At 41.0% G+C, this 25,439-nt stretch overlaps 1 protein-coding gene across 8 annotated transcripts in view; it reads left to right on the top strand.

Moving 5' to 3' along the window:
• Nucleotides 1-383: 383 nt before the first annotated feature.
• CEP112 (centrosomal protein 112) overlaps nt 384-25,439 on the top strand; it is a 346,088-nt gene continuing 321,032 nt past the window's right edge. For 2 of the 8 annotated variants that reach the window (XM_070740309.1, XM_070740311.1), the window contains exons 1-4: nt 426-770; nt 4,175-4,319; nt 17,088-17,278; nt 19,128-19,297. In XM_070740309.1, the coding sequence (XP_070596410.1) occupies nt 4,220-4,319; nt 17,088-17,278; nt 19,128-19,297 (461 nt within the window). In that variant the 5' untranslated portion in view covers nt 426-770; nt 4,175-4,219. Of the gene's footprint in view, nt 859-4,174; nt 4,320-17,087; nt 17,279-19,127; nt 19,298-25,439 lie in introns of all 8 variants that reach the window. The other 6 variants (XM_070740313.1, XM_070740316.1, XM_070740314.1 and 3 more) reach the window with 6 other exon arrangements.

Here is a 25,439-nt window from a genome sequence, read left to right as displayed (position 1 = left end):
TGTATGTATGTTTGGTTTTTATATTAATTGATTTTTAATCATCAATACCAAATTACTATTGTACACTGTTTTATTGTCGCTGTTAGCCGCCCTGAGTCTCTGGAGAGGGGCGGCATACAAATCCAATAAATAAATAAAGCCTAGGGGCTCACCTTCACTAAGATGCGTGTAGGTGAGCTTACCTGTTCCTGCCCAAACCTGAGCTTTAGTCTTTTATTTCCAAAAGGCAGCAGCTTTCCTTCCTTGGTCCGCCCCCTTCCCCTCCCCAATAAAAATAACCCCACCAGCCTTTCTGACCTCCAAGTCCGCTCCGACGGGACCGAATTCCAACGTTCCAAGAACTGTCACAAACTCCGCGTTGCGCGGCAACCATCCGCCAAGCTTCTCACCGGAAGCGGAAATCGCTTGGGTTTGCTCGCCACTCCCTCGCTGTGGGGAGAGAGTTGGGCGCGAGCCGTTGGCTGCGTTTGGATGAGCTCCTAGCAGCGGTTGCGTCCTTCCTGGCTCTCCTCCGCGGGCCTGAAGCACAGCCCAGGCTTATGTATCCCCTTCGCAGTAGGAGGAGGAGGTGGAGGTAGCGCAGCCGTGTCGGGGGCCAGAGTTTGAGCGTCTCCGAGACAGTTCGGTCCCCCGCTTGCGTCTCACTCCTTTAGACCTCTTTGCGTTCGTTTCCCACCCTTTGGGTGAAGAGATTGTGTGGTGCCAAAAGCATTCCTTCCCTCAGGTGGGAAGCGGGGGCCCAAAGCCTCCGGCGCCGTGGACTGCGTGAGGTAAACGGGGGCTGCTACATAGTCAAGGAAGGTTGGGGTCGAAGAGCCCAAGATTGCAGGCTTTCCCGTTGGGCACATTGCTAGGGCGGTGAGCGTTCTTCTTGAAATGTGGGGAAGTGTGCTTGTGATGAGATTGTGCACGGTTGTACGGTGTTGCTATCCCGTGGGGTACAAATCTACCGAACATAGTGGCTCTGGGTTAGGGGTTTCTAAAACCTTGGCGGCTTTAAGACTTGTGGACTTCAACTCCCAGAATTCCTCAGTCAGTTTTGCTTTGCTTTGCTGGCTGAGGAACTCTGGGAGTTGAAGTCCACAAGTCTTAAAGCCGCCCAAGTTGGAGACCCCTGTTTTGGTGGTTTGACTTACTGAACCAAATTAGTTCAAATACATTCATTGTTTGTTTGTTATTATTGTTATTATTATTATTATTATTGTTGTTGTTGTTGTTATTATTATTATTATTATTATTATTTGGACTTGTATGCCACCCCTGAGGATTCTTACAACATATAATATAACATCTTAAATCCAATTAATTAAATATATATGTATGCATGTATTTATATTTATATTATTATTTATATTCATATTTATGTTATTATTTATATATTATTATTTATATTTGTATTATTATTTATTATTTGGATTTATATGCCACCCCTCTTCGAAGACTTGGGGCGGCTTACAACATATAAAATTAGTATTAGTATTATTTATTTTTAGCCTAGTATGAACCGTTATTGCATGTGGTTCAGTGGGTTGTGAACAAAACAATACATGTATACATACCTTGATTTACTCAGTCATGGATGAGATTGTTGTATAAGTTAGAGATTCAAACTTTTGGGTGGCATAAAGTAATTATAATTAAAAGACTTTATCCTACATACATTTTCATAGAACTAAGAGAATAACTTGGTTTTTTCCCCTGGAAACAGTGGCTTCTCCCTTCTGATTGGAAAATGCTAAGCAACTGATACATTTTTGGCAGTGGCTTGCTGTGCAAACTTGTTTCAATTTAGTTTTATACATAGTTATACTGAGAAAGAATCCATAATTCTCTATATATAATTCTATAGATACTATAATTAATGACGCTTATGAATTAGGATTCACTATATAATTGCATTAGTAATTTGTGAGGTTGAGGCTGCATTTTCTATGCTTGATTCACTAAGTTAGGAATGACTGGTAATTATTTCCTTGGTTTTTGTGATGATTTGATAATGAAAATAACACTGATGTTTGTGAATAGTATAGTTGTTGTAGGAAACACATGCATGTGGTAGGGCTTAGGACCAGATTACTTGTGGGACCGTCTTCTACATCATGTATGCCAGCAGCCGGTCACAGCCCTCAGAGTCGGTCTTCTCTAGGTCCCATCAGCCAAGCAATGTGGCATGGCGGGACCTAGAGGAAGGGCCTTTTCTGTGGCAACTCTGGCCCTCTGTAATCAACTCCCCCCAGAGATTTGCACCCACCCACCCCACTCTCTTGGCCTTTCGTAAGGCTCTAAAAATACACCTCTGCTGGCAGGCATGGGCCCATTGAGCATTGCAATGAGCTCCGGTTGACAGTATGAGTAAATGTGTGTGACTGGTTTTCAGTTGAATGGACATAATTGTTAGGTTTTATATTAGATTTATATTGGGTTTCTTATATTTTGTATTTTTGTATTGATTTTACTGTGTAAGCAGCCCTGAGTCCACTGGAGAAGGGTGGCCTAGAAATCCAATTAAATAAATAAAATAAATAAATAAATGTTGATTGGATTGCTAAATTGGATTGCTGATTTCTATGAGTTTTGTTACACCTACTTTTGTGATTGTCTTCAGATTCTATCCTGTGAGGAATGTGAAGATCATCACAAAAATTTCTTATGTGTGAATTAATGTCCTGCCTTTAATACAGGTGGTTCTCAATTTACAACCATTCATTTAATGACTGTTGAAAAAAAGTGGAAAAAAATGACTCATCCATTTTTCACATTTACAACCAATGCAGAATCCCTGTGATCATATGATAAAAATTCAGACACTTGGCAATTGGCATATATTTATGATGATTGCGTGTTATGGGATCATATGGTCATCTTTTGTGATCTTCTGACAAGCAAAATTAATGGGACAAGTCAGATTCACTTAATAAACCTGTTACTAATTTAACAACTGCAGTGATTCTTGTGGCAAGAAAGGTTGTACGGTAAATTGGGGCAAAATTCACTTAATAACTGTCTTGCTCAGCAGTGGAAAGTTTGGATTCAGTTGTGATAAATTGAGGACTCCCTGTAATGAGAACAGGTACAATATTCTTTATTGGGATTACCTCAACATGTGCTCATAATACTGAAGCTGTGTATTAAAATATTAAATTTCTCCTAATGAAAGATTTCATATACTTGTGATTAACCAAATGCAAAATATCCCAGTTGCTGCAAGTTCAGAGGAACAATTCAAAGTTTTAAACTAATTGGGTCACAGAAAACAATGGAACTTGCAACTCTTGTCTGTCTGTCTGTCTGTCTGTCTGTCTGTCTGTCTGTCTGTCTGTTTCTTTCTTTCTCTCTCTCTCTCTTTCTTTTTTCTTTGACTATGCCACCCAATCCCACTGGGTTTATTCCTCCTTTTTTATATCCTGAAAGTTGTAAGTTGGGTGCTTACTATTAGTTGCCACCCCAGTCTACCAACAAAGCCTAAGAAAATACTTAATAATAATATATAAAAAACCGATATACAATAAAGAAATAAAAAAATGCCCTGGCAGTTTTTATGTACGCTAGGAGAAAAAAAGCAATCAGCAGCATGGATTTCTGTTTGCAAAGCAAATTTAAATAACAGAACTGTTAAATTTTTGATAATATCTCATTAAAAATGCTAATCAAAAGCAACTCTTTGCTATATGTACTGTAATTTCTGTACATAAAAAAGATAGCTACTGTCCCTTGAGTGTACAGTATTTTAAATGGCCATTCAGAGCCTCAGTATTTTGGCTGGGCATACAACTTCCCTTTCGCTTTGTCTCCAGTTCCAGTGGGAACTCTAAAACTTCCTTTAACCATCCAAGGCAGTGAACTTTGGACTATTGGTGCTTTTGGATTAGATCCTATTTGATGCTTCACTGTATACAGTATATTGGAACTTATTAATAAAATATAGTATTTGGAAAAATTTAATAGCTGCTAAGATAAAAACTGCAAAATATAAAAGCTTTCAACTTGGATATAATTTCCATTTTCAGTATAATTAAAATGTCTTTCTATTCGGAAAGGTATATAGAGGGATAAGGGCAAGAAGTATTATCTATTGTGTCGGGAAATATTTTGTGTAATGCTTGATGCCCTTTTAAAGTTATGACTATAGTGCTAGATATAATTTGGTCCTAATTTTCTGAATGATTTTTTTCAGTAATCTTGAAGAACACATCTGTATATAGTTTATTGACTGAGCACAATGAGCAGTGAAGAAGAAGCATGGGAGAAACTGGATTCAGAATTTGACCATTATGTTGTGGATATGAAGTCTTATGTTTTAAAACTACCTCATAAATCAGGTAAATATTAGACAATTGATACATTTCTTATTTTATTTTTCATTATATAGAAACATAACTGAATAAAGTAAGTAATAATGTTACTTAATTGTTAAAATTATTGGAAAATGTGATTTGGGAAAAAATTACAAACTGGTAGATACACAATTTTGCTTTCATATTGTCAGTGCAAAACACAAACAATATAATACAGTGTTTTTGAAATACATAAATAGGGATTCATTGCTTAGTTGATAATTTAGAAAATATTTTCTGTGACGATGTGATGTGCGCTCCAAGTAGAGAGAGATCCAATGTTTAGTGAAAGTGGAAATCTCTGTGTGTGTGTATATAGGTAATCATACATAATTGTGTGTGTGGATATATATACAAACACACATGTACAGTGATCCCCCGAGTTTTGCGATCTCGATCATTGCGAAACGCTATATCGCGATTTTTCCACCCGATGACGTCACTCCCTTCCTTTCTCATCTTTCTTTCTCTCTCTCTTTCTCTATCTTGCTTCTTCCTCTCTCACACTCTCTTCCTCCCTCTCTCATCTCTTTCTTTCCTTCTCTCTCTTTCTCTATCTCTCCCCCTCTTGCTCTCGAGCGGCAAGCGAGCAGCCGGGCGGGCGGACGAACGGGCAAGCGGCAAGCGAGCAGCCGGGCGGGCGAACGGGCAAGCGGCAAGTGAGCGGCCGGGCGGCCGGGTGAGCGGGTGACGGGCAAGCGGCAAGCGGCAAGCGATCTTGGGGTTTCCCCTTTGCCTGGGCGGCGGGAAGACCCAGGGAAGGTTCCTTCGGCCGCCCAACAGCTGATCCGCTCCGCAGCGCGGCAGCAGCGAGGAGCCGAAGATGGGGTTTCCCCGTCCCCCGTTGCCCGCTGCGGAGCAGATCAGCTGTTGGGCGGCCGAAGGAACCTTCCCTGGGTCTTCCCCGGGTCTTCCCCGCCGCCCACATGCAAACTCCATCATCTGCGCATGTGCGGCCATGGAAAAAGGGGCGCGCATGCGCAGATGGTGTTTTTACTTCCGCACCACTACATCCCGAAATATCGATTATCGCGAGGGGTCTTGGAACGGAACCCTCGCGATAATCGGGGGATCACTGTATAGGTGTGTGTGTGTGTGTGTATAGTAGTACTCAATGTATGATCACAATTGAGCCTAAAATTTCTGTTGTTAAGGGAAAGATTTGTTAAGTGAATTTTGCCCCATTTCTTAGCCACAATTATTTAATGAATCACTGCAGTTAGTAACCCAGTTGTTAAGTGAATCTGGCTCCCCCATTGTCTTTGTTTGTAAGTAAATCGCAAAAGATGATCACATGATCTCAAGTCACTGCAACTGTCATCAATGTTGCCCCTAAGCTGCGCTGTGTGCTACAGCGTAGGAGGTTTGAGACCTCCGCGCAGCAGTTTCCAAATCCAGCGCAGATCTATAACTCTGCGTGGTAGGTAGATGGTGGGGAGTGGGGAGGGGGGGGAGCGACAAAGGCTTTTCTCCACCAAATGGCGCGCGCGTGCGAGCTCCCTGTTTTGCTGCTGGCCCTCTTCAGCTTCTAGATCAGCAGCGGCAGAGTCCGCATTCCTGGCAGGCAAAGAGCTGTTTTCTTCGGGGAGGGGCTGGCTCTCTCCACCACCCTCCTCAGCGCCGGTCAGTTGCCCTCCAGCAGAAGGGAGGAGGAGGAAGAAAGGCCACCTCACAGAGAGGAGCAGAGGAGGAGCGATCTGCACTTTTGTAAACTTTCCCTGCTGGATGGTCAATCTTTTCCTGCTGGATTGTGATTGACCATCCAGCAGGGAAAGCTTACGAAAGCGCGGATCGCTCCTCCTTGGCTCCCTTCTGTGAGGTTGCCTTCCTCCTCCTCCCCCTCCTCCTTTGCCTGCTGGGCTCTGTCGCTGCCACCGCAGCTGCACCCCCCACCGGAAGAGAGCCTGCCTCTTCCCGCGCCTCCCTCCGGGTCCTGCAGCCCTTGCTTCTGGATTACGACGAGAGAAAGAAAAAGGGAGAGGAAAGAGAGAAAAACAGAAATGAAGGTGAGAGAAATTAGAGCAAAAAGGGAGGAGAAACAAATGAGAGAGAGAAGGGGAGAGGGAGAAGTACACAGAAATGAAAGAGACCTGGAGGGAAAGAATGAGAGAGAGGGAAAAGAGAGAAAGAGAAGTGGAGAGAAAGAAAGAAAAGGGAAAGAGAGGGAGGGAAAGAGAAGTAGAGAGGAAGGAAGGAAGGAAGGAAAAATGGAGGGAACAAGAAGGAAAGAGGGAAGGAAGGAGAAATGAAGAGAACAAGGAAGGAAGGAAGGAAGGAAGGAGGAAGAATGAAATGAATGGAGGGACAGAGGAAGGAAAGACTTTTTTTGGTGGGGGGTGTAAATTTTTTTAAAATTTTCTGTTAACATACATTCAAACAATACAGTGTACCATCTAATTTTCCATGAATAAAATGCAGTATTTTGTTAGTAACTAATATCAATCATTCAAAATGTTGCAAAAGTTTTTTTTTCTAATTTTGTCATCCAGTTACATACATTTTCTTTTAATTAAATTCCCTCCTTAATGTTCCTTCAAAAAGTACACCAATTATATTTCTAACTTATTAACCATTATGCCAAAATGCTTCTTTCTTTATACATTTTTCTATAAACCAAGAAAATCTTGTATAGCCAATCAGATGTTAACACAAGAAAATTAAAAACAAAACATAAACATATACAAATATCATATTTCTTTCCCCTCTCTAAATAGTACATTTACCTAAATAGTACATTTACACCTTACAAAATAATACTATAGAGGGATATAGCATTGCTTCCAGCTGTACGGATTCAGCTCCAGTGATCTTAGAAGCCGATGTCTTAGAAGAACTTGAACGATTAAAGATAAATAAGGCAATGGGTTCAGATGGCATCCACCCCAGAGTTCTTAAAGAACTCAGATCTGTCATTGCTACCCCCCTGACTGATTTGTTTAACCAATCCTTGTTAACAGGAGAAGTTCCTGAGGATTGGAGAATGGCCAGTGTTGTGCCTATTCACAAGAAGGGCAGTAGAGAAGAAGCTGGTAACTACAGGCCAGTTAGCTTGACATCAGTTGTAGTTAAAATGATGGAGACTCTACTCAAAAAGAGGATAAATCAGCACCTAAAAAACAATAACTTATTAGACCCAAATCAGCATGGCTTTACTGAAGGCAAATCATGTCAGACTAATCTCATTGATTTCTTTGACTATGTCACAAAGGTGTTGGATGAGGGTGGTGCAGTGGATATTGCCTACCTGGACTTCAGCAAAGCCTTTGATACGGTTCCACATAAAGAGCTGATAGATAAATTGGTGAAGGTTGGACTTAATCCCTGGATAGTTCAATGGATTTGCAGCTGGCTGAAGCGTAGACATCAGAGAGTTATTGTTAATGGCGAGTATTCCGAGCAGAGTCAGGTTACAAGCGGTGTGCCACAAGGATCTGTTCTGGGTCCTATTCTTTTTAATATATTTGTGAGTGACATAGGGGAAGGTTTGGTAGGGAAGGTTTGCCTATTTGCCGATGACTCTAAAGTGTGCAATAGGGTTGATATTCCTGGAGGCGTCTGTAATATGGTAAATGATTTAGCTTTACTAGATAAATGGTCTAAGCAATGGAAACTGCAGTTTAATGTTTCCAAATGTAAAATAATGCACTTGGGGAAAAGGAATCCTCAATCTGAGTATTGTATTGGCAGTTCAGTGTTGGCAAATACTTCAAAAGAAAAGGATTTAGGGGTAGTGATTTCTGACAGTCTCAAAATGGGTGAACAGTGCAGTCAGGCGGTAGGGAAAGCAAGTAGGATGCTTGGCTGCATAGCTAGAGGTATAACAAGCAGGAAGAGGGAGATTATGATCCCACTATATAGAATGCTGGTGAGACCACATTTGGAATACTGTGTTCAGTTCTGGAGACCTCACCTACAAGAAGATATTGACAAAATTGAACGGGTCCAAAGACGGGCTACAAGAATGGTGGAAGGTCTTAAGCATAAAACGTATCAGGAAAGACTTAATGAACTCAATCTGTATAGTCTGGAGGACAGAAGGAAAAGGGGGGACATGATCGAAACATTTAAATATATTAAAGGGTTAAATAAGGTCCAGGAGGGAAGTGTTTTTAATAGGAAAGTGAACACAAGAACAAGGGGACACAATCTGAAGTTAGTTGGGGGAAAGATCAAAAGCAACATGAGAAAATATTATTTTACTGAAAGAGTAGTAGATCCTTGGAACAAACTTCCAGCAGATGTGGTAGATAAATCCACAGTAACTGAATTTAAACATGCCTGGGATAAACATATATCCATCCTAAGATAAAATACAGAAAATAGTATAAGGGCAGACTAGATGGACCATGAGGTCTTTTTCTGCCGTCAGACTTCTATGTTTCTATGTCTATGTTTCTAATCACAAATTGAAAAATTATTTCAGCCCATCTAACATTTAGCCAATTACTACTTATCTACATTTGTTACTTAATTATTAATCTTAAATTTCAGTCAATTTGAGAAAAGAAAAAAAGGAAAAAAATCTAAATATTCTCTATTTTCAATCAATTAAAAATCATTAACATCATTAATCTCCCCAACAATTCTAAATTCAATTCCATTTATGCATTAATCCAAATCAGTATCACCTACTACATATCTTATTATAATCAATACTTCTAACTTTATTAAAACAGATCAGCAATTCCTAAATTCATATATCTAAATAGAAAAAATAATTAAAGTTAAAAAAGAGCAAACAAAACAATAGCCCAAGCTTAATCAACCCTTCTCAAAGTCCAATTTCTTTAATCTAAGCAGAACTTTGAACCAAACCCTTTTCTTTTTTCTTTTTTTTGTATTCCCTTTTAATCCCTTTTCCATTTTATTCTTTCTATTCTTCCTTCTGGGAAGGAAGGACTTTGTTAGAAAAATAAAGGGGTTATGGGATCAAACTTTGGACACTTGACAACGTAGTTATGATTGTGGCAGTGTCCTAAGGTTATGTGAACATCTTTTGGGATCTTCTGACAAGCAACTGCAGGGATTTACTTAACAACTGTGGCAAGAAAGGTGGCAAAGTGAGGCAGAACTCACTTAATAACCGTCTTACTTAAGAGATAGAAACGTTGGCCTCCATTGGGGTCAGAATAGAAGTTGAGGATTATCTGTCTGACCAGTGCACTCTTTTAGAAGCAGATCAGCGGTCCATTTTGAAGCTCCACAGAAAACATCTAGGGGAGAAGGCAGGTTGTCCTCGACTTACAACGGTTCATTTACTGACCGTTCAAAGTTGCAACAGCCTTGAAAAAAGTGACTTATGCCCCTTTTTCACACTTATGACCTTTTCAGCAGCCCCATGATCATGTGATCAAAACTTGGCCGCTGTTTCATATTTATGACTGTTGCTGTGTCTTGAGGTCACGTGACCCCTTTTGCGACTGTCTCACAACCAAATACAGTGGGGGAGGGGGGCCAGAGAAGCCAGATTCGCTTAACAACCGGGTTTCTAACCAATCCACGCCCAGTCATGAAAATGTGCCGCTCAGATATTATACTTTTCTGCCCACACCAAAAAAAAATTAGAGGGAACATTGACTGTCATTATATATAAATCAGTTGTCAAGTATCTGAATTTTGATTACATGACCATGGGAATGCACAATGGTCATAAGTGAAAAACAGTCTTAAATCACTTTTCCCAGTGCTGTTGAACAGTCATTAAATAGACAGTTATAAGTTGAGGACTACATATTTCTTTTACTCTTGGGTTATCCACACATGTATCTCTGGAGACTCTTCAAAACAGACAGAGATTTTTCTGCATTGTAGGAAAAAGAGAAAGGGGAAGTAGTAACTATCCTGGAAGGAGAGAGAAACCAAGCATAATCCCATGATACTCTTTGCTTTAGCTCATCAGTAAGCAAGAACCTGATGTAACTGAACTGTTCTAGTCCTATAGTATTGTAAAACTATTCAGATAATAATAGGAGATTGCCTGTGATATTTAAAATGAAAGAAATGCATTGGTAGAGGAAGAATTTTGGTAAAAAAACCCAAAATTCTTCATCTTTAATTTCATGTAATATTTTTGTTAAAAAAAATTCCATTGTCCATAATCAGCTGGTCCTGAGTAAGCGGGAGACAAAATGTAATAACTCCACTCCCGAATTAGTGCTTTATGAGGAAAAAAATTATGAGAAAGTTTACTTGAATTAAATTTAAATTTCAGTAACAGTAACTTTTTAGTTTATCAATTTGAAGTAGCACCAAGTGAGATTTCAAAATGTATTTATTTAGTCCCAAAATAAATATTGAAGAAATTATGCAATTTCTAAACAAGTAAACCAATTTTATGTATGTGATGGTACTGTAAAGTAATACAAGTTTTTTAAAAAAAAATTGTTGGAGAGTTTGAGGAACCAAGAACCAGACGTTTAGGGAAGTTTGAGGAAATATATATTTTGCAATGGGCAAAAACAAAAAAATAGAAACATCAGACGAAGTTCATAAAAGATTATTAAACAGAAAAAATAAATTAGTATAAAATGATACCAATCAAAATAATTGCCAGAAGTGGCACTAGTAATAGAATAGGAAGCGCAGAAACTCGAACATGGGACACATGACCCAGTTACTGACAAAAGGGCATATATTTAGGAAGAAAGCAGAAAAAATAATGCACCTCAACTTTACAGATTTAAGGGAACAAAGCAGGCTAAGAAAATTGGAGATGAAAGAAAAGGAGCTGCAGAGTTAGAAATAAAAGCTCTGCAATTTTTAGATGGACTGAGAGATACAAGTACTCAATCTTAACATGAAAATGTCATGTGTTAAGGTGCAGTTGAAAGCCTTTTGCTTCCCATAAGTTTACCATTTATACATTTTTCTGTTGCCTTTTGAAGAGAAGTAAGTTGAAAGATGAAGACTTCAAGAAATTAATTCAAAATTTGATTACAAAATTCCAAATTTGATTACAATGCCCTTTCTGAAAAACAAGCTGCTTTACTATTATTAAAAAAAAAACAGTAAAGAGTTTATAAAGGAGCCTTTAAAAAATACTTTGTTCAAAATGAGGTGGTTTTATACATATCTCAAATATACCATGTTTCCTCGAAAATAAGACCATGTCTTATATTTTTTTGAACCTTGAAATAAGCTCTTGGCCTTATTGCTATGCACTCAAAAGCCTGGCTGGGCTTATTATCAGGGAATGTCTTATTTTGGGGAAAACATGGTTAGTGCAATTATAAAAAGTGATAGAGCAAGGGAAGTGGTCAAAAAGGTGGTAGCACTGGAACTCCAGAACCCCCGGATTAAAATGGATTATCTGGTCCCCTTTTCAGTAAGCATTCGGGCCCAGATACATTACAGACATGGCATTGGTTGCACTGTTAGATCTGGCAAAAGTGAGATGGAGGTAATCTATCCATCCTTGTTTCTCTTGACTTCTCTCTGGATTTCATGACATTCGACCACGGTATTCTTTTGGCTCAACTTAGGGAATTGGGGATGAATTTTTGCTGGTCCACTTCCTTTCTCTAAGACCAGTCCTAATTAGTGTTGATAGGAAATGAGAATTGCAGTTCACAGTCTCTTACTTTGTAGATGTACAGGACTCTTCTCCTTTTTAACATGTAATGGTTAGATGAGATAATCTGTCACCATTGGGTGAGGTATCACCATCCTGGATGAAGTGAGTGATGTGGATGTTGTTTTGTGGTGCCTGGGGCTATGGGGTTCTGGATAGGAAATAATAGACTTCAGCTGAACCTTGGTAAAATGGAGTGGTTGTGGGTGGGTGATGGGGGATTTGTTTACCATCTTGCTCTTGGATGGTTTGGCATTACCTCAGATAGGTGTGCAATCTAGGGACCCTCCTAGACTCATGGCCCTTACTCGAAGAGCAAGTAACATTCATGGCTAGGAGAGTGTTTGCTCAATTTCATGTTGTGTGACAGTTTCACTCATTATTGGGTAGGGAGGCTCTTTGCTCAAACAGTCACACTCTGGTCATCTCCTGTCTGGACTAATGCAATGTGTGCTAGATGGGTCTACCATTGAAAATTATCCAGAAGCTTCAGCTGGTACAGAATCAGGCTATGTGAGTAGTTGTAGGTGCCCCAAGAATAGCACATGTAACACCTGCGCTGCACAAGTTGCTTTGGGGGTTAGTTTGCATCTGGGTCCAATTTAAAATGTGTGTATGCTTTTTAAAGTCATACATAGCAGATTCCCTTTGGAACTGTTTTCACTCCATTATATTGACCCATCCCATTTGGTCAGACAGGGAAGGTATTTGCGGACCCTTCTGGTTAAAGAATTGCAACTGGTAGGGTCGAGAATAAGAGCTTTTTTTGCTGTTGCCCCTTCCACCCTTTGGAGCCTTCTTCCCATAGAGGTGAGCCATGCCCCAACCTTCCTGATAGTTTGTAATTGCTTGGTTGGCTCATGTCAACTTGCTTGGGCCCCACAGAAGAGCATGCAGCGATTTGGCTGGCTAGTACTCTGACGCCCCTACACCTTTTTAATCTTGAACTTTAACTATTCCTGTATTAATTGTTTTTATTATAATATTTATATACAATTTTTATGTTACTGGTGTTATACCTATTTGTACTCTGCCCAGAGTCGCTCTCTGAGGAAATGGGCAGTTTTTAAATATGGTATATAAATATACTGCTCAAAAAAATAAAAGGGAACACTCAAATAACACATCCTAGATCTGAATGAATGAAATATTCTTATTTAATACTTTGTTCTATACAAAGTTGAATGTGAAATTGATTGTCAATCAGTGTTGCTTCTAAGTGGACAGTTTGATTTCACAGAAGTTTGATTTACTTGGAGTGATATTGTGTTGTTTAAGTGTTCCCTTTATTTTTTTGAGCAGTGTACATAAATAAAAGTGGTAGACAGTTTGGAGAACATTAACATGCTTAAGTTAAATTTATTTTATTTATAAATTACCTTATGAATTAAGGATAAGAATAAACATTAGAGAGCTTGGTGCAGTGATGAGAGGAGTTGGATAGAAAGCAATCATTGGCAAACCTGAGAAGGTGTTATTATTCAGTTCAACTTGAAAGAAAGGAACAAAAGGAGAACTTTTTGTTTGGAAAAACTGTTAAATTCCCAGAATCTTCAGAGGAAAAGGATGCAGTCATTAAATGTAGCAAAACATTTTCCATCCTCTCAATCTTCTTATTAGGATTAGTCTATAATGTGAATTTCTCCCATGGATTTGGAAGTTAAAATGTATCTGCTTCCCAGTACCTAGTGCCTTTAAATGTTGGAAGGGTCAGTCATTACTTACTGAAGTTGGTATAAGAACTTGCTTAATTTTCAAAGGAGTTATATTTTGGCTAAACAAGCTGAGAAAGAATAATTTTCTTTTCACATGAATAAATACGCTAAAATAAAAAGGCAATTAATTAAATTAATTAATTTGCCAATTAATTTAAAATTAATGTAGCATGTAACTGTTAATTAATGTAGCATGTAGCAGTTAATTTTAAAAAAGAGTCCTAACTTAGAAGTAAATGTGTCAGACCTTCGGCATCTTAATGTTTCTTGTGTAGGTACTTAAGGATAATATTCTGCACAACATTTTAAGTAATAATAATCCGGACCCTGGGCTCAGGCTGTTGCTACTAAATGCCAGGCCTGCTATAAATAAAGCTTCCCTCATCCAGGATTTACTTCTGGATGAGGGAAGTAAAGACTTGGTGTGTGTGACTGAGACTTGGCTGGGCCCAGAGGGGGGAGTTCTTCTCTCGGAAATCTGCCCAGCCGGGTTTCAAGTGTGGCACCAGCCGCGACCCCAGGGAAGTGGGGGAGGAGTGGCAATTATAGCCAAAAAGACCTTCAAGCTGCGTAGGCTCACTGGTCCTGAGATTGCGGGTTGTGAGTCCCTTCTTATGAGGTTGGACCTAGGGGTACAGGTGGACTTGTTGCTCACGTACCTGCCTCCCAGTTGCGTGTCAACAGCCCTGCTTGTGTTGCTCAAGGAGGTAGCCGGGTTGGCGGTGGAGTCCCCCAGACTTATTGTCTTGGGGGATTTTAACCTGCCGTCACTCAGTGAACCCTCAGGGTTGGCGCAGGAGTTCATGGCCACCATGGCAACCATGGACCTGACCCAAGTAGTTCAGGGCCCAAACCATGAGAAGGGACACACTCTCGACATGGTTTTCCTCTCGGGACAGTTGAGTAATGATCTGATATTAAGGGGATTAGAAATTTTGCCATTGTCATGGTCAGATCATTTTCTTCTGAAGCTTGATTTTAAGGCTCCAATCCTTCCCCGCAGGGAGGCGGAACCGATTAGGAGGTTCCGCCCCAGACGCCTGATGGATCCAGAAGGTTTTCAAAGGGCGCTTGGGGTTTTGCCTGATTCACTTGTCCACAGTTCGACGGAGTCGCTTGCTGCAGCCTGGAATACGGCTGTGACGGAGGCTCTAGACCGAATTGTGCCTTTGCAACTTCTCTCTGGCAAAAGACCCTAGAGGTTTCCTTGGTTTACCGAGGAGCTCCGGAAAATGAAACGCCAGAAGAGAACTCTAGAGAAGCGCTGGAGGAAGACCAGATCCGAATCTGACCGAACACTGGTAAAAGCTCATATTGAGATTTACAAAGTGGCGATCAGGTCGACAAGGCGTGCATATAATATCGGCCTGATTGCGTCTGCAGAATCTCGCCCGGCTGCCCTGTTTAGGGTGACCCGCTCCCTTCTTAATCAGGGGTGAGTTGGGGAACCCTTGCAGAGTAGTGCTGAGGCTTTTAATAAATTTTTCGCAGACAAAATCGCTCAGATCTTGACTGACCTTGACTCCAATTGGAGTGCAGAGTCGACTGACAACGAGTCAGTCAAGGTGACAGGGGCCCGTCTTAGTCCATCTGTTTGGAGCGAGTTTGACCTGGTGACACCTGATGAAGTGAACAAGGCCATTGGAGCTGTGAGTTCTGCCACCTGCTTGTTGGACCCGTGTCCCTCCTGGCTGGTCTCGGCCAGCAGGGAGGTGACACGGAGCTGGGTCCAGGAGATTACCAACGCTTCTTTGAGTTAGGAGTCTTTTCCGGCTCCGTACAAGGAGGCACTTGTGCACCCCCTTCTCAAGAAGCCTTTCCTGGACTCAGCCATGTTTAATAACTATCGTCCTGTCTCCAACTTTCCCTTTGAAGGTTGTTGAGAAGGTGGTGTTGCTCCAGCGGTCCTTGGAAGAAGCCAATTATCTAGGCCCTCGGCAGTCAGGATTCAGACCCGGCTACCGCACGGAAACTGCTTTGGGACTGGGGTTTATCCTCTGTCCTGGTGCTTCTTGACCTCTCAGCGGCTTTCGATACCATCAATCATGGTATCCTGCGCCGGCTGGAGGGGTTGGGAGTGGGAGGTACTGTTTTATGGTGGTTCTCCTCCTACCTCTCTGGTCAGTCGCAGTCGGTATTAATGGGGGGGCAGAGGTCGTCTCCAAGGTCCCTACCTTGTGGGGTTCTTCAGGGGTCGGTTCTCTCCCCTCTGCTGTTTAATATCTACATGAAACCGTTGGGTGAGATCATCCAAGGGCATGGGGTGAGTTACCATCAGTACGTTGATGACACCCAGCTGTACATCTCCACCCCATGTCCATTCAGCGAAGCAGTGGAAGTGATGTGCCGGTGTCTGGAGGCTGTCAGGGTCTGGATGGGTGCCAACAGATTCAATCCAGACAAGACGGAGTGGCTGTGGGTACTGCCTCCCAAGGACACGTCCATCTGTCCATCCATCACCCTGGGGGGGGGGGAATTATTGACCCCCCTCAGAGAGGGTTCGCAACTTGGGCATCCTCCTTGATCCACAGCTAACTTTGGAACATCATCTTTCAGCTGTGGCGAGGGGGGCATTTGCCCGGGTTCGCCTGGTGCACCAGTTGCGGCCCTATTTGGACAGGGAGTCTTTGCTCATGGTCACTCATGCCCTTATCACCTTGAGGTTCGACTACTGCAATGCTCTCTACATGGGGCTACCTCTGAAGAGTGTTCAGAAATTTCAACTTGTCCAAAATACAGCCGTGCGAGCAGTCTTGGGCCTTCCAAGAAATGCCCACATCTCACCATCACTCCGCGGACTACGTTGGCTACCGATCAGTTTCCGGTCACAATTCAAAGTGTTGGTTATGACCTATAAAGCCCTACATGGCACAGGACCAGATTATCTCCGAGACCGCCTTCTGCCGCACGAATCCCAGCGACCGGTGAGGTCCCACAGAGTTGGCCTCCTTAGGGTCCCGTCGACCAAACAATGTCGGTTGGTGGGACCTAGGGGAAGAGCCTTCTCTGTGGGAGCCCCGGCCCTCAGGAATCAACTCCCCCCAGATATTCGCACTGCCCCCTCCCTCCTTGCCTTCTGAAAGAGCTCAAAAACTCATCTTTGCTGCCAGGCTTGGGACTCTTAGATCTTCCCCTGACCACTGAATGCCTTAAGTATGATTGCTGAATGTTTGGTTAATAAGTTAATTTTTTAGGTTAATCTTCTCTTTTTAATTGTTTTTAATATTGTAGTACTAATTGGATTATATTATTGTTCTGTTTTTTATATATGCTGTGAGCCGCCCTAAGTTCTCGGAGAGAGGCGGCATACAAATCCAAACAAACAAACAAACAAACAAACAAATAAATAAATAAAACATTTGTTTTGTAATCTTTATCTTGAAATAAAGAAGTTGCATGTTTGACTTCAGGATGGAGAAATATTGTTACTAATTTCTGTTCCCTAAATGTATCTTTTGCCTTCTTCAGAACGTTACAGATGTGCTGTTTGGATTAAAAAACTTTGTGAGCCTTCAGGTGCTGGTACAGGAATTGTTGGTAGAAAGAATAGAAACTTGTATGCAAAACTGCTTCTTCATATGCTAAAAAGAGGAGTGTTGGAGGGACCATTTACACAAAAACCTGAATCAGGCATATTGAAAACACTTCCATCATACATGGTAAATATATAATTCTTTGCTATAATTTAAAATCAGTATGTTACATATTTCTATTTATGGGAAGAGAGAACTGATTAGGGCCTCTTTATTAATACAATTTATATGGCTGCCCTGTTATTCAAAAACTCTGGGTAATGAACAATTATCCCCATCTTGAGAATTAGGCTAAAAGAAAGAAAACTGCTTTGAGGCACAATAAAAATGCAAAAGTACTAGATTCATATGCCTATGATAGAGCTCCCATAATAATGTCCCAAATCAATGCCTGGGTTTACTCTAGATACTTATTGTGAATAATACATCACAGGATGATGTTACCACTAATTTAGAATAGACTAGCATTAATACTAAGAACTAAAATATGATTTAGCACCATAAAATGTGATAAGATGCAGAAGGGAAAATTTAGGTCAAGGACAGGTAGCAAGGATGCTGAGCATGACCTTGTTGCATAAACTATGAAACCAGGTTATGTGACTATTCATTTCTGTCATATTCTGGAGGCTATTTCAGTAATTTTAACACATCTGCAGTTTCCCTTAAATCTTGTTTTTATGAGAGATATTGAACATAGGCATTCACAGGACTCATCAGGGAAAGTTTGAATTCTGGGGTATGAATAATGTCTTGGGAACTTTTGTAGAAAACATAGTATGAGAAGACATGAGCCAAAGATTTTACTACTGCAATATGAAAGCAGACAGAACTGCATGTATTTGAATATGCCTGAGTCTATTGATAGTGCAGTACTGTCATGATAGTTTAGGAGATTTAGATATGTTAATAGGGAGGTTTGTAAAATAAATAACCTGTGCAAATTCAAATATATTTCTGATTTAAACTTGCAATAAAGGGTGTATTAATTGGAAATTGAAATGTGCTACTGTGTCGAGAGCTTAGATCATATATGGTGGTTTATTGAATGGATCCAATGGCTACCTAGTATTTAGAGTTATTGTGGAATTTATTAAACAAAGTAATGATTATTTCTAGATACAGTGGTACCTCGAGATACGAGTTTAATTCGTTCCGGACCTGGGCTCTTAAGTCGAGCAGCTCTTATCTCGAACGACTTTTCCCCATAGGAATTAATGTAAATAATTTTAATTGGTTCCAGCCCTCAAAAAACTCACAAAGTTAGTCTAAATTATGCAGAAAGACATGTTTTTAATGAAGAAATGTACATGTACATATAAATGAATAATAAAGTTTCTTTCACTTAACTTGTAAACTTTCTTAAACTTTTAAATTTACATATGTTCAACTTCTCTGCCACCCAATCCTGTAGGACAGAGGTCCCCAACCCTTTTTGCACCAGGGACCGGCTTTAAGCGATCAAGAGAGGAATGGGTGAATGAATGGACGGAGGGTGGGAAGGAAGGAAGGAAAGAGGGAAGGGACAGGAACAGAGGAAGGAAGCAAGGAAACTTATGAAAGGGGAGAGTAAGAGAGGAATGAGTGAAGGGAGGGAGGGAAGAAGGTGGGAAGGAGAAAGAAAAGAAGAAATAGAGGAAGGGAAGGTAAAAGAGAGAAAGAAAAAGAGCAAGAAAGAAAGCTGCAAGCACCCCCCCGAGCCCCCCAGGCCGGCTGCAACCTTTTAAAACACGCGCGCCGCTTCGCAGCTGTCTCCTGAAGCCGAACGCGGAAGTTAGCGTTTGGCTTCAGGAGACAGCTCCTTGGCGCTTGTATCTCGAATTTGGGCTTGTAAGTAGAACAAAAATATCTCTCCCCTCCCAGCTCTTATCTCGAGTTGCTCTTAAGTAGAGCAGCTCTTATGTCGGGGTTCCACTGTACAGTACTTACATTGTGAAACATATTTTTTTTTCAATATTCTATTTTGAAAATCTAGTCAATCTATTTTGATGAACCAAGTTCAAAAAGAGCTTGGAGTAACATCCCAGAAGACTTACGTGACTGGGTCATGGAAGAACTGGGCCAGAGTGACCATAAACCAGATGAATCCTGGAAAATTTCTTTTAAAGAAGAATCTGCTTTGGTTAGCACACCTTCTAAACAGAGGTAAGAATTGAAGATATATTAATTAATGCTAGACTGATGCTCTTTTTTATATTTTCAAAATAAGTATTTTTTAAAAATAGATCATGGTTGAAGTTTATTTCTAAGATACTTAGGTTCTTTTGATGTGGTAGATTGGCCTTTGTTATTTAATGGGATATCAGCTTATTAAGGTGGCTTCATCTGTACTTATGACTTGTCCTTACCAATTGGTGGTTACATTTCTTTTTCCAGTACCATGCTTCATTTTTGCCTCAGTAATTGTATTTTTACTGTCAGTAGTTTAGGCTCTAGGCTAGGAGAACATGAATTCTAATCCCACCTTAGCTATCAAAGCCAGCTGAGCGACCCTCTGCCAATCACACTCTCAGCCCAACTCACCTCACAAGGTTGTTGCTGTAGAAAAAAATAAGAGGAGGATATATTCACCCTCTTGAGTTATTTGTAGAAACAGTAAATGCATGATACTCCCCCCCCCCAAAAAAAAGAAGAAGAGAGAGGCAGGAATGGATCACCTGCAGCCTTCAACTCTTTCTGTAACTTTTGTAACCTTCAGAATTCAGTGATGGAATTGCTGAATATCAGTGTCACAGTTCATGACAATTGAGGTTGGAATTATGTGACATAGTTACTGATTGTGCCATCAAGTTGGTGTTGACTCTTAGCAATTACATAGATACAGTTTTCTTCCTGACAATCTAACCTGGTCTTCCAATAGTGAATGTTTCCATTGCTGCTGTAATTGAGTCTATGCACCTTGTTGCTGGTTGTCCTCTTTTCCTTTCCTTTTATCCACCTCGCTATCATAGCCTTTTCTAGGAGAACTAGGTCTTTTCATAATGGAGAATTTGAGATTGATCATTTATGCCTCTAATGAGGATTCTGGGTTGAATTGTTCAACAATCCTTTGGTTTGTGTACTTGCCCGTCTGTAGTAGTCTCAGGAGTCATATTTTAATTATAAATTGTACTTATGAGGTTACCCAACTCAGAGAACTTTATTCTGAATAATTAACAATAATATAATAAAACAACAATGCTAAATCAGAATGGCATTAAAATGTTGATCTTACTTAAAAAAAAACCCTGGATGATAGCATTAAACATTATGGACAATAAAACAACAATGCTAAATAGTATAAGGGCAATAGTATAAGGGCAGACTAGATGGATCATGAGGTCTTTTTCTGCCGTCAGTCTTCTATGTTTTCTGCCGTCAGTCTTCTATGTTTCTATGTTTCTAAATCAGAATGGCATTAAAATGTTGATCTTACTTAAAAAAAAACACCCCTGGATGGTAGCATTAGACATTATGAACAAGGCAACACCAAAATTCAAAAACTGAAAGTTCGTTCTTTTATTATTGATGATTGATTCTAAAAGGCAGAAGTTATCTACCATGTTGATATCTTCATTATAAATTCTAAAACTGGTTGCTTTGCTTGCTAATAGTTTGGTTCTCTGTACTAAATGAGCGGGTCCAGCAGTCACGTGGGTTGCTCACTGTCCAATCCGCATACCACTGAGCCTTGTCTTTTTAAAAGATAGCTGGATCCGCCCCTTCTCACAATTCGCTTGGTCCTCCTACCGGCAGGGCGCGTGGGGGCTCAGTTCCTCTCCAAACACCTTCCCTTCTACTCTCCCTACTGCAATCCTAAACAAAAAGATATGTAATTATTCTATTGTTATTCTATGCCCAAACTAAGTATTTAGCTTTCGAGCCAGCCCTCCTGGGCTTGGCTCCAAATGGAGAAGCCGTGGTGAGGCTCAAATGCCGATTGCACAATTGCTCTGATCTTGCTGCTGCCGGTTGTATTTATTTCCTGAAATCTGCCCGGCTGGGAGGTTTCTTTTTGTTATTCGTGATTCCTGGTTTTGTTTCTACCTCCTGCAGAGTGGGACGTGTTACAAGGGCTGTTGTGATGTCCCCTGGAGTTAGTTCTAAATCTCTAGTGGAGTTTTTTCTTGGCGCGAAGGCCCTCAGCGCCCAGTAATACCGGTACCAGCGGCCTGCCCACGTGCAAGCTGCTTGGCACCATAAAGTCCACCATGTGGCCCAGAGTAGTCTGTGAGAGTCTCAGGCTATTACTGCTTCGCTTAGCCTCTTAACCAGTGTGCCTTGGTTGTGTATTTAGTGAGGCCTAGCCTATCTGTACTCACGAACTTTGGATTGATTCAGATTGTCTTTGAGCTGCAGACGCTCCTGGGCCTAGGAACTTTGGCCCTCCCCTTCCTCTTGAGAATTCTTTTATCTAGTACTTGTTCCTTCTCCCAATTTGGCTCAAGAACCTTGTCCCTGTAATCTATCAGGCCATGGCTTCTTCTATTCCCAAGAGAGGCACTTCTTCCAGGAATACACAGGACTCTAGGCCTTCTGGAGATGAAATTGAATCCATCTCTTGAGCTCCTCCAGTGGCTATGCTCACCAGAGCTGAAAAGAGAAAGGATAGAACTCTCCAAAAAATTCATGAACAATCAGCTAAACATTTAAGAGTCAGTATAACCCCTGTTTTTGTTCCCAAACAGATAGGATCTCCAGGGGCAGAGGTTCCCATTATCAGAGGGGCTCTTCCTCTTCAAGGGCCTCAAAAAGGACCAGATGGTGATTGATCTTCTGTTCCCATTGGGCGGTGCTTGGCCTGGTTCTCCTCGGCCTGGAGCCATTCCTGTAAGAACCCTTGGGTTATCTTCACGGTCGAATAGGGACTCCAGTTGGAATTTCTTTCCATGCCCCCCAAACATTTCATTTCATGCCCGGCTCCCAGATCTCCTTCCTCCCTCCTCTGTATGAAGGAAGCTATTTAGCACTTCCTCGCCATTAAATCTATCCAGCCTGTCCCTTCTTCCCCGAGAGGCCTAGGGTTTTACTCCATCCTCTTCATGGTCCCTAAGACTTCAGGAGGATGGAGGGCCATCTTAGATCTCAAAAGATTGAACCAGTTCATTAAATGCAGAAAATTTAGGATGCATTCTCTATCTTCCATTTTAGCATCCATCCATCCATCCATCCATCCATCCATCCATCCATCCATCCATCCATCCATCCAGGAGACTTCATGTCTTCCTTGAGCCTTACGGAGGCTTATCTCCACATCCCTCTTATCAAGGGCCATAGATATTTCCTCCGCTTTGCCTTCCACTATCAATATAGGGCTATGCCTTTTGGTCTGTCCTTGGCCCCTAGATTTTTTACTAAACTCCTGGGTGCCCTAGCGGCCCATGTCCAGGCTACTCCCATTCATATTTTGTGTTATTTGGATGATATCTTAATCCACGGTCCCTCCAAAGAGGGTACCTGCTTAGATCTCCAATCTTCCATGCCTATCCTACAGGATCATGGGTTTTCTATCAATCTCAAGAAAAGTCAGCTCTATCCCTCTACTACCCTCCAGCACTTGGGAGCAGTGATAGATTCTAGACAATCTAGAGTTTTCCTCTCCACAGAGAGGAAGAACAGCATCAGGGAGCTTATCTCCCAGATCAGATCTCAAAGGAAGTCCTCTGTCGCCACTGTCTCCTCCCTACTGGGATAGATGGTGTCCTATATTGGGGTTATTCCATGGGCACAGCTCCACGCCAGGGTACTCCAATGCCTTCTGTTGCCATTCTACAGATTGGGAATCAGCAATTCGACTCACTCCATCTCTGTTCCTCCCACCGTTCTGAGATCCCTCTCTTGGTGGACTTTCTCCGCCCTGGTCAAGGGGTCCCTGTTCAGGTTGCCAGTCCAGTTTACCATCACCACGGATGCCAGCCTGATGGGCTGCGGAGCCCACGCTTCGGGTCTAATAGCCCAAGGCACGTGGTTGGCAAAGGAGTCATCCCAGCTAATCAATTGGCTAGAACTGAGAGCAGTGTCACTAGCCCTCAAGAAGTTCAGACCACACATCATCAACCAACATGTGCTGATTCTAACAGACAATATGGCCACCAAGAGTTACATCTGTCGACAAGGGGGCACCTGATCCAAAGTCTCTGATGCAGGAGGCTCTGAAACTGGGTCTCTGGGCAGAGAGACATCTACAGTCCCTTTCAGCCGACCACATATCGGGAGTCCTCAACATCCAAGCAGACTGGGTCTCCCAGTCGACTCTGGATCCAGGAGAATGGAGTCTCCATCCGGACCTGTTCCAGCAGATCTGCCTCAAATTCAGTCACCCGTTGCAAGACCTGTTTGCAACTGCAACTAACACGCAACTCCCTCGCTTCTATTCCAGGTTCCCATTCCTGGGAGTGGAAGCAACCAACGCTCTCAGAACTCCTTGGCCTCGGGGACTGCTTTACGTCTTCCCCGCAATACGTATCCTACCAGACGTCATTCACAAGATAATCCTCAAAGAGGCCCAAGTGATTGTGATAGCCCCTCACTGGCCTCGCTGTCCATGGTTCACGGACCTCCAACAGCTTTCCGTCCAGGCCCCATGACGACTCCCCGTTTCGGGGGATATGTTGGAGCAGGGGATCTCTCACCATCCAGAACCAGAGTGGTTCCACCTCACCACTTGGCTGTTATCCAGCGTGACTTAGACCTACAAGGCTATGACCCAGATGCAGTGGAAGTAATTTTAAAATCAAGAAGAATTTCCATTAACAGGATTTACAACCATACCTGGTCTAAGTTCCACTAATGATGTACTCAGGAAGGCCTCTCCCCATCTGCGTTCCCATCCACATGAGAGGTTTTCACCAAAATCTTTCAGCCAACACCACCCGTCTGCATCTGGCAGCCTTATCCTCGGTCCTGGTGGGACCTCTCAGGCAACCATTCCGTAGTTTCCCCGAAATACAGGAATTATTAAGGGGCCATGATTTAGAGAAAGGTTGGCATGCTTATTTATGGGACATAGGAGATAAAACATCAAAATACTTTAACAGACATCTAATCAGACAATCTTTACTTAAAACATGGAAAGAGATAAGACATAAACATTATATAAAAATACCAAATTGGATATCCACAATGGAAGCTCTTATATACCCAAATGCAATAGAAACGACAAAAAAAAAAAAATCAAATATAAAGAAATATTAGATACGAACTGTAAACTTAAAAACAGGGAAGAATTAATAATACAAAACATAAATATAGATTGGTGGACATATCTACAAATTAAATTAAATCTAGATATAAAAAGGATATGGAACAAACAGGTATAGAAAGAACCACCCAACCACTAGATAAACTATTGACAGGCCTGGAAGAAAAAGCAATATCAAAAATATATAAATATTTGATGGAATATGAAAGACCAGAGGAGATAGTCAAAGGTACAATGATTGCTTGGGCGAAAAATGTTGGCCATAATATATATATATAGAGAGGAATGGGAACAGATTTGGAAGAGAAATATCAAACTAACAAAATCTACAACATACAAAGAAAACCAATATAAAATGTTATACCGTTGGCATCTCCCACCCAAAAGACTAGCCAAAATACACAAAAATTACAGCCCAATGTGTTGGAAATGTAATAAGACTCAAGGCACCTTTTTTCATCTATGGTGGTTATGTCCAGAGACAAGAAAATATTGGAAATAAATAAATAATTGGTTGTGTCAAATAACAAACACAAAAATGGAATATACACCAGAGTTTTTTCTACTGAGTATTATGAGAGGGACTTATTCTAAAAATGTAAAATATTTAAGCCTACGCATAACAACAGCGACAAGGATTGTATTTGCACAGAACTGGAAAACCCACAAATACCTGAAGACAACGAGATCATCAAGAAAATATAAGACTGCGCAGAGATTGACAGATTGACAATGGAGCTCAATAATCGAAAAGAATCGGACTATTATGAAATCTGGATAAAATGGTACGAATGGACACAAAAAAAGAAACTCAAACTAAACATTAAAATAAAACATCAAGAAATCTAAAAGCAATTAAAGGATAATGTCGATAGGAATGTATATATGATGTAGATTCATCTTTAAATATGATCATGTATTGTTTTTTTAAAAACCGAAAAAATTTAATAAATACATATTATTTTTTTAAAAATTATCCCTAAATACTTTACTTGTCTAACAATTTGGATTTCTAAACTCTCTTCTGTTTGATTGTTTGGTTTTGTATAGTTGTTAGATTTTTGGTTATTTTTTTTAGTTTTATGTTTATTTTTAAATCTGCTACAT

This window comes from Erythrolamprus reginae, chromosome 2 (assembly GCF_031021105.1).
Source record: "Erythrolamprus reginae isolate rEryReg1 chromosome 2, rEryReg1.hap1, whole genome shotgun sequence".
NCBI lineage: Eukaryota > Metazoa > Chordata > Lepidosauria > Squamata > Dipsadidae > Erythrolamprus > Erythrolamprus reginae.
The sequence above is the reverse complement of the archived record's forward strand: the minus strand, read 5'-3'. Positions and strand labels throughout refer to the sequence as shown.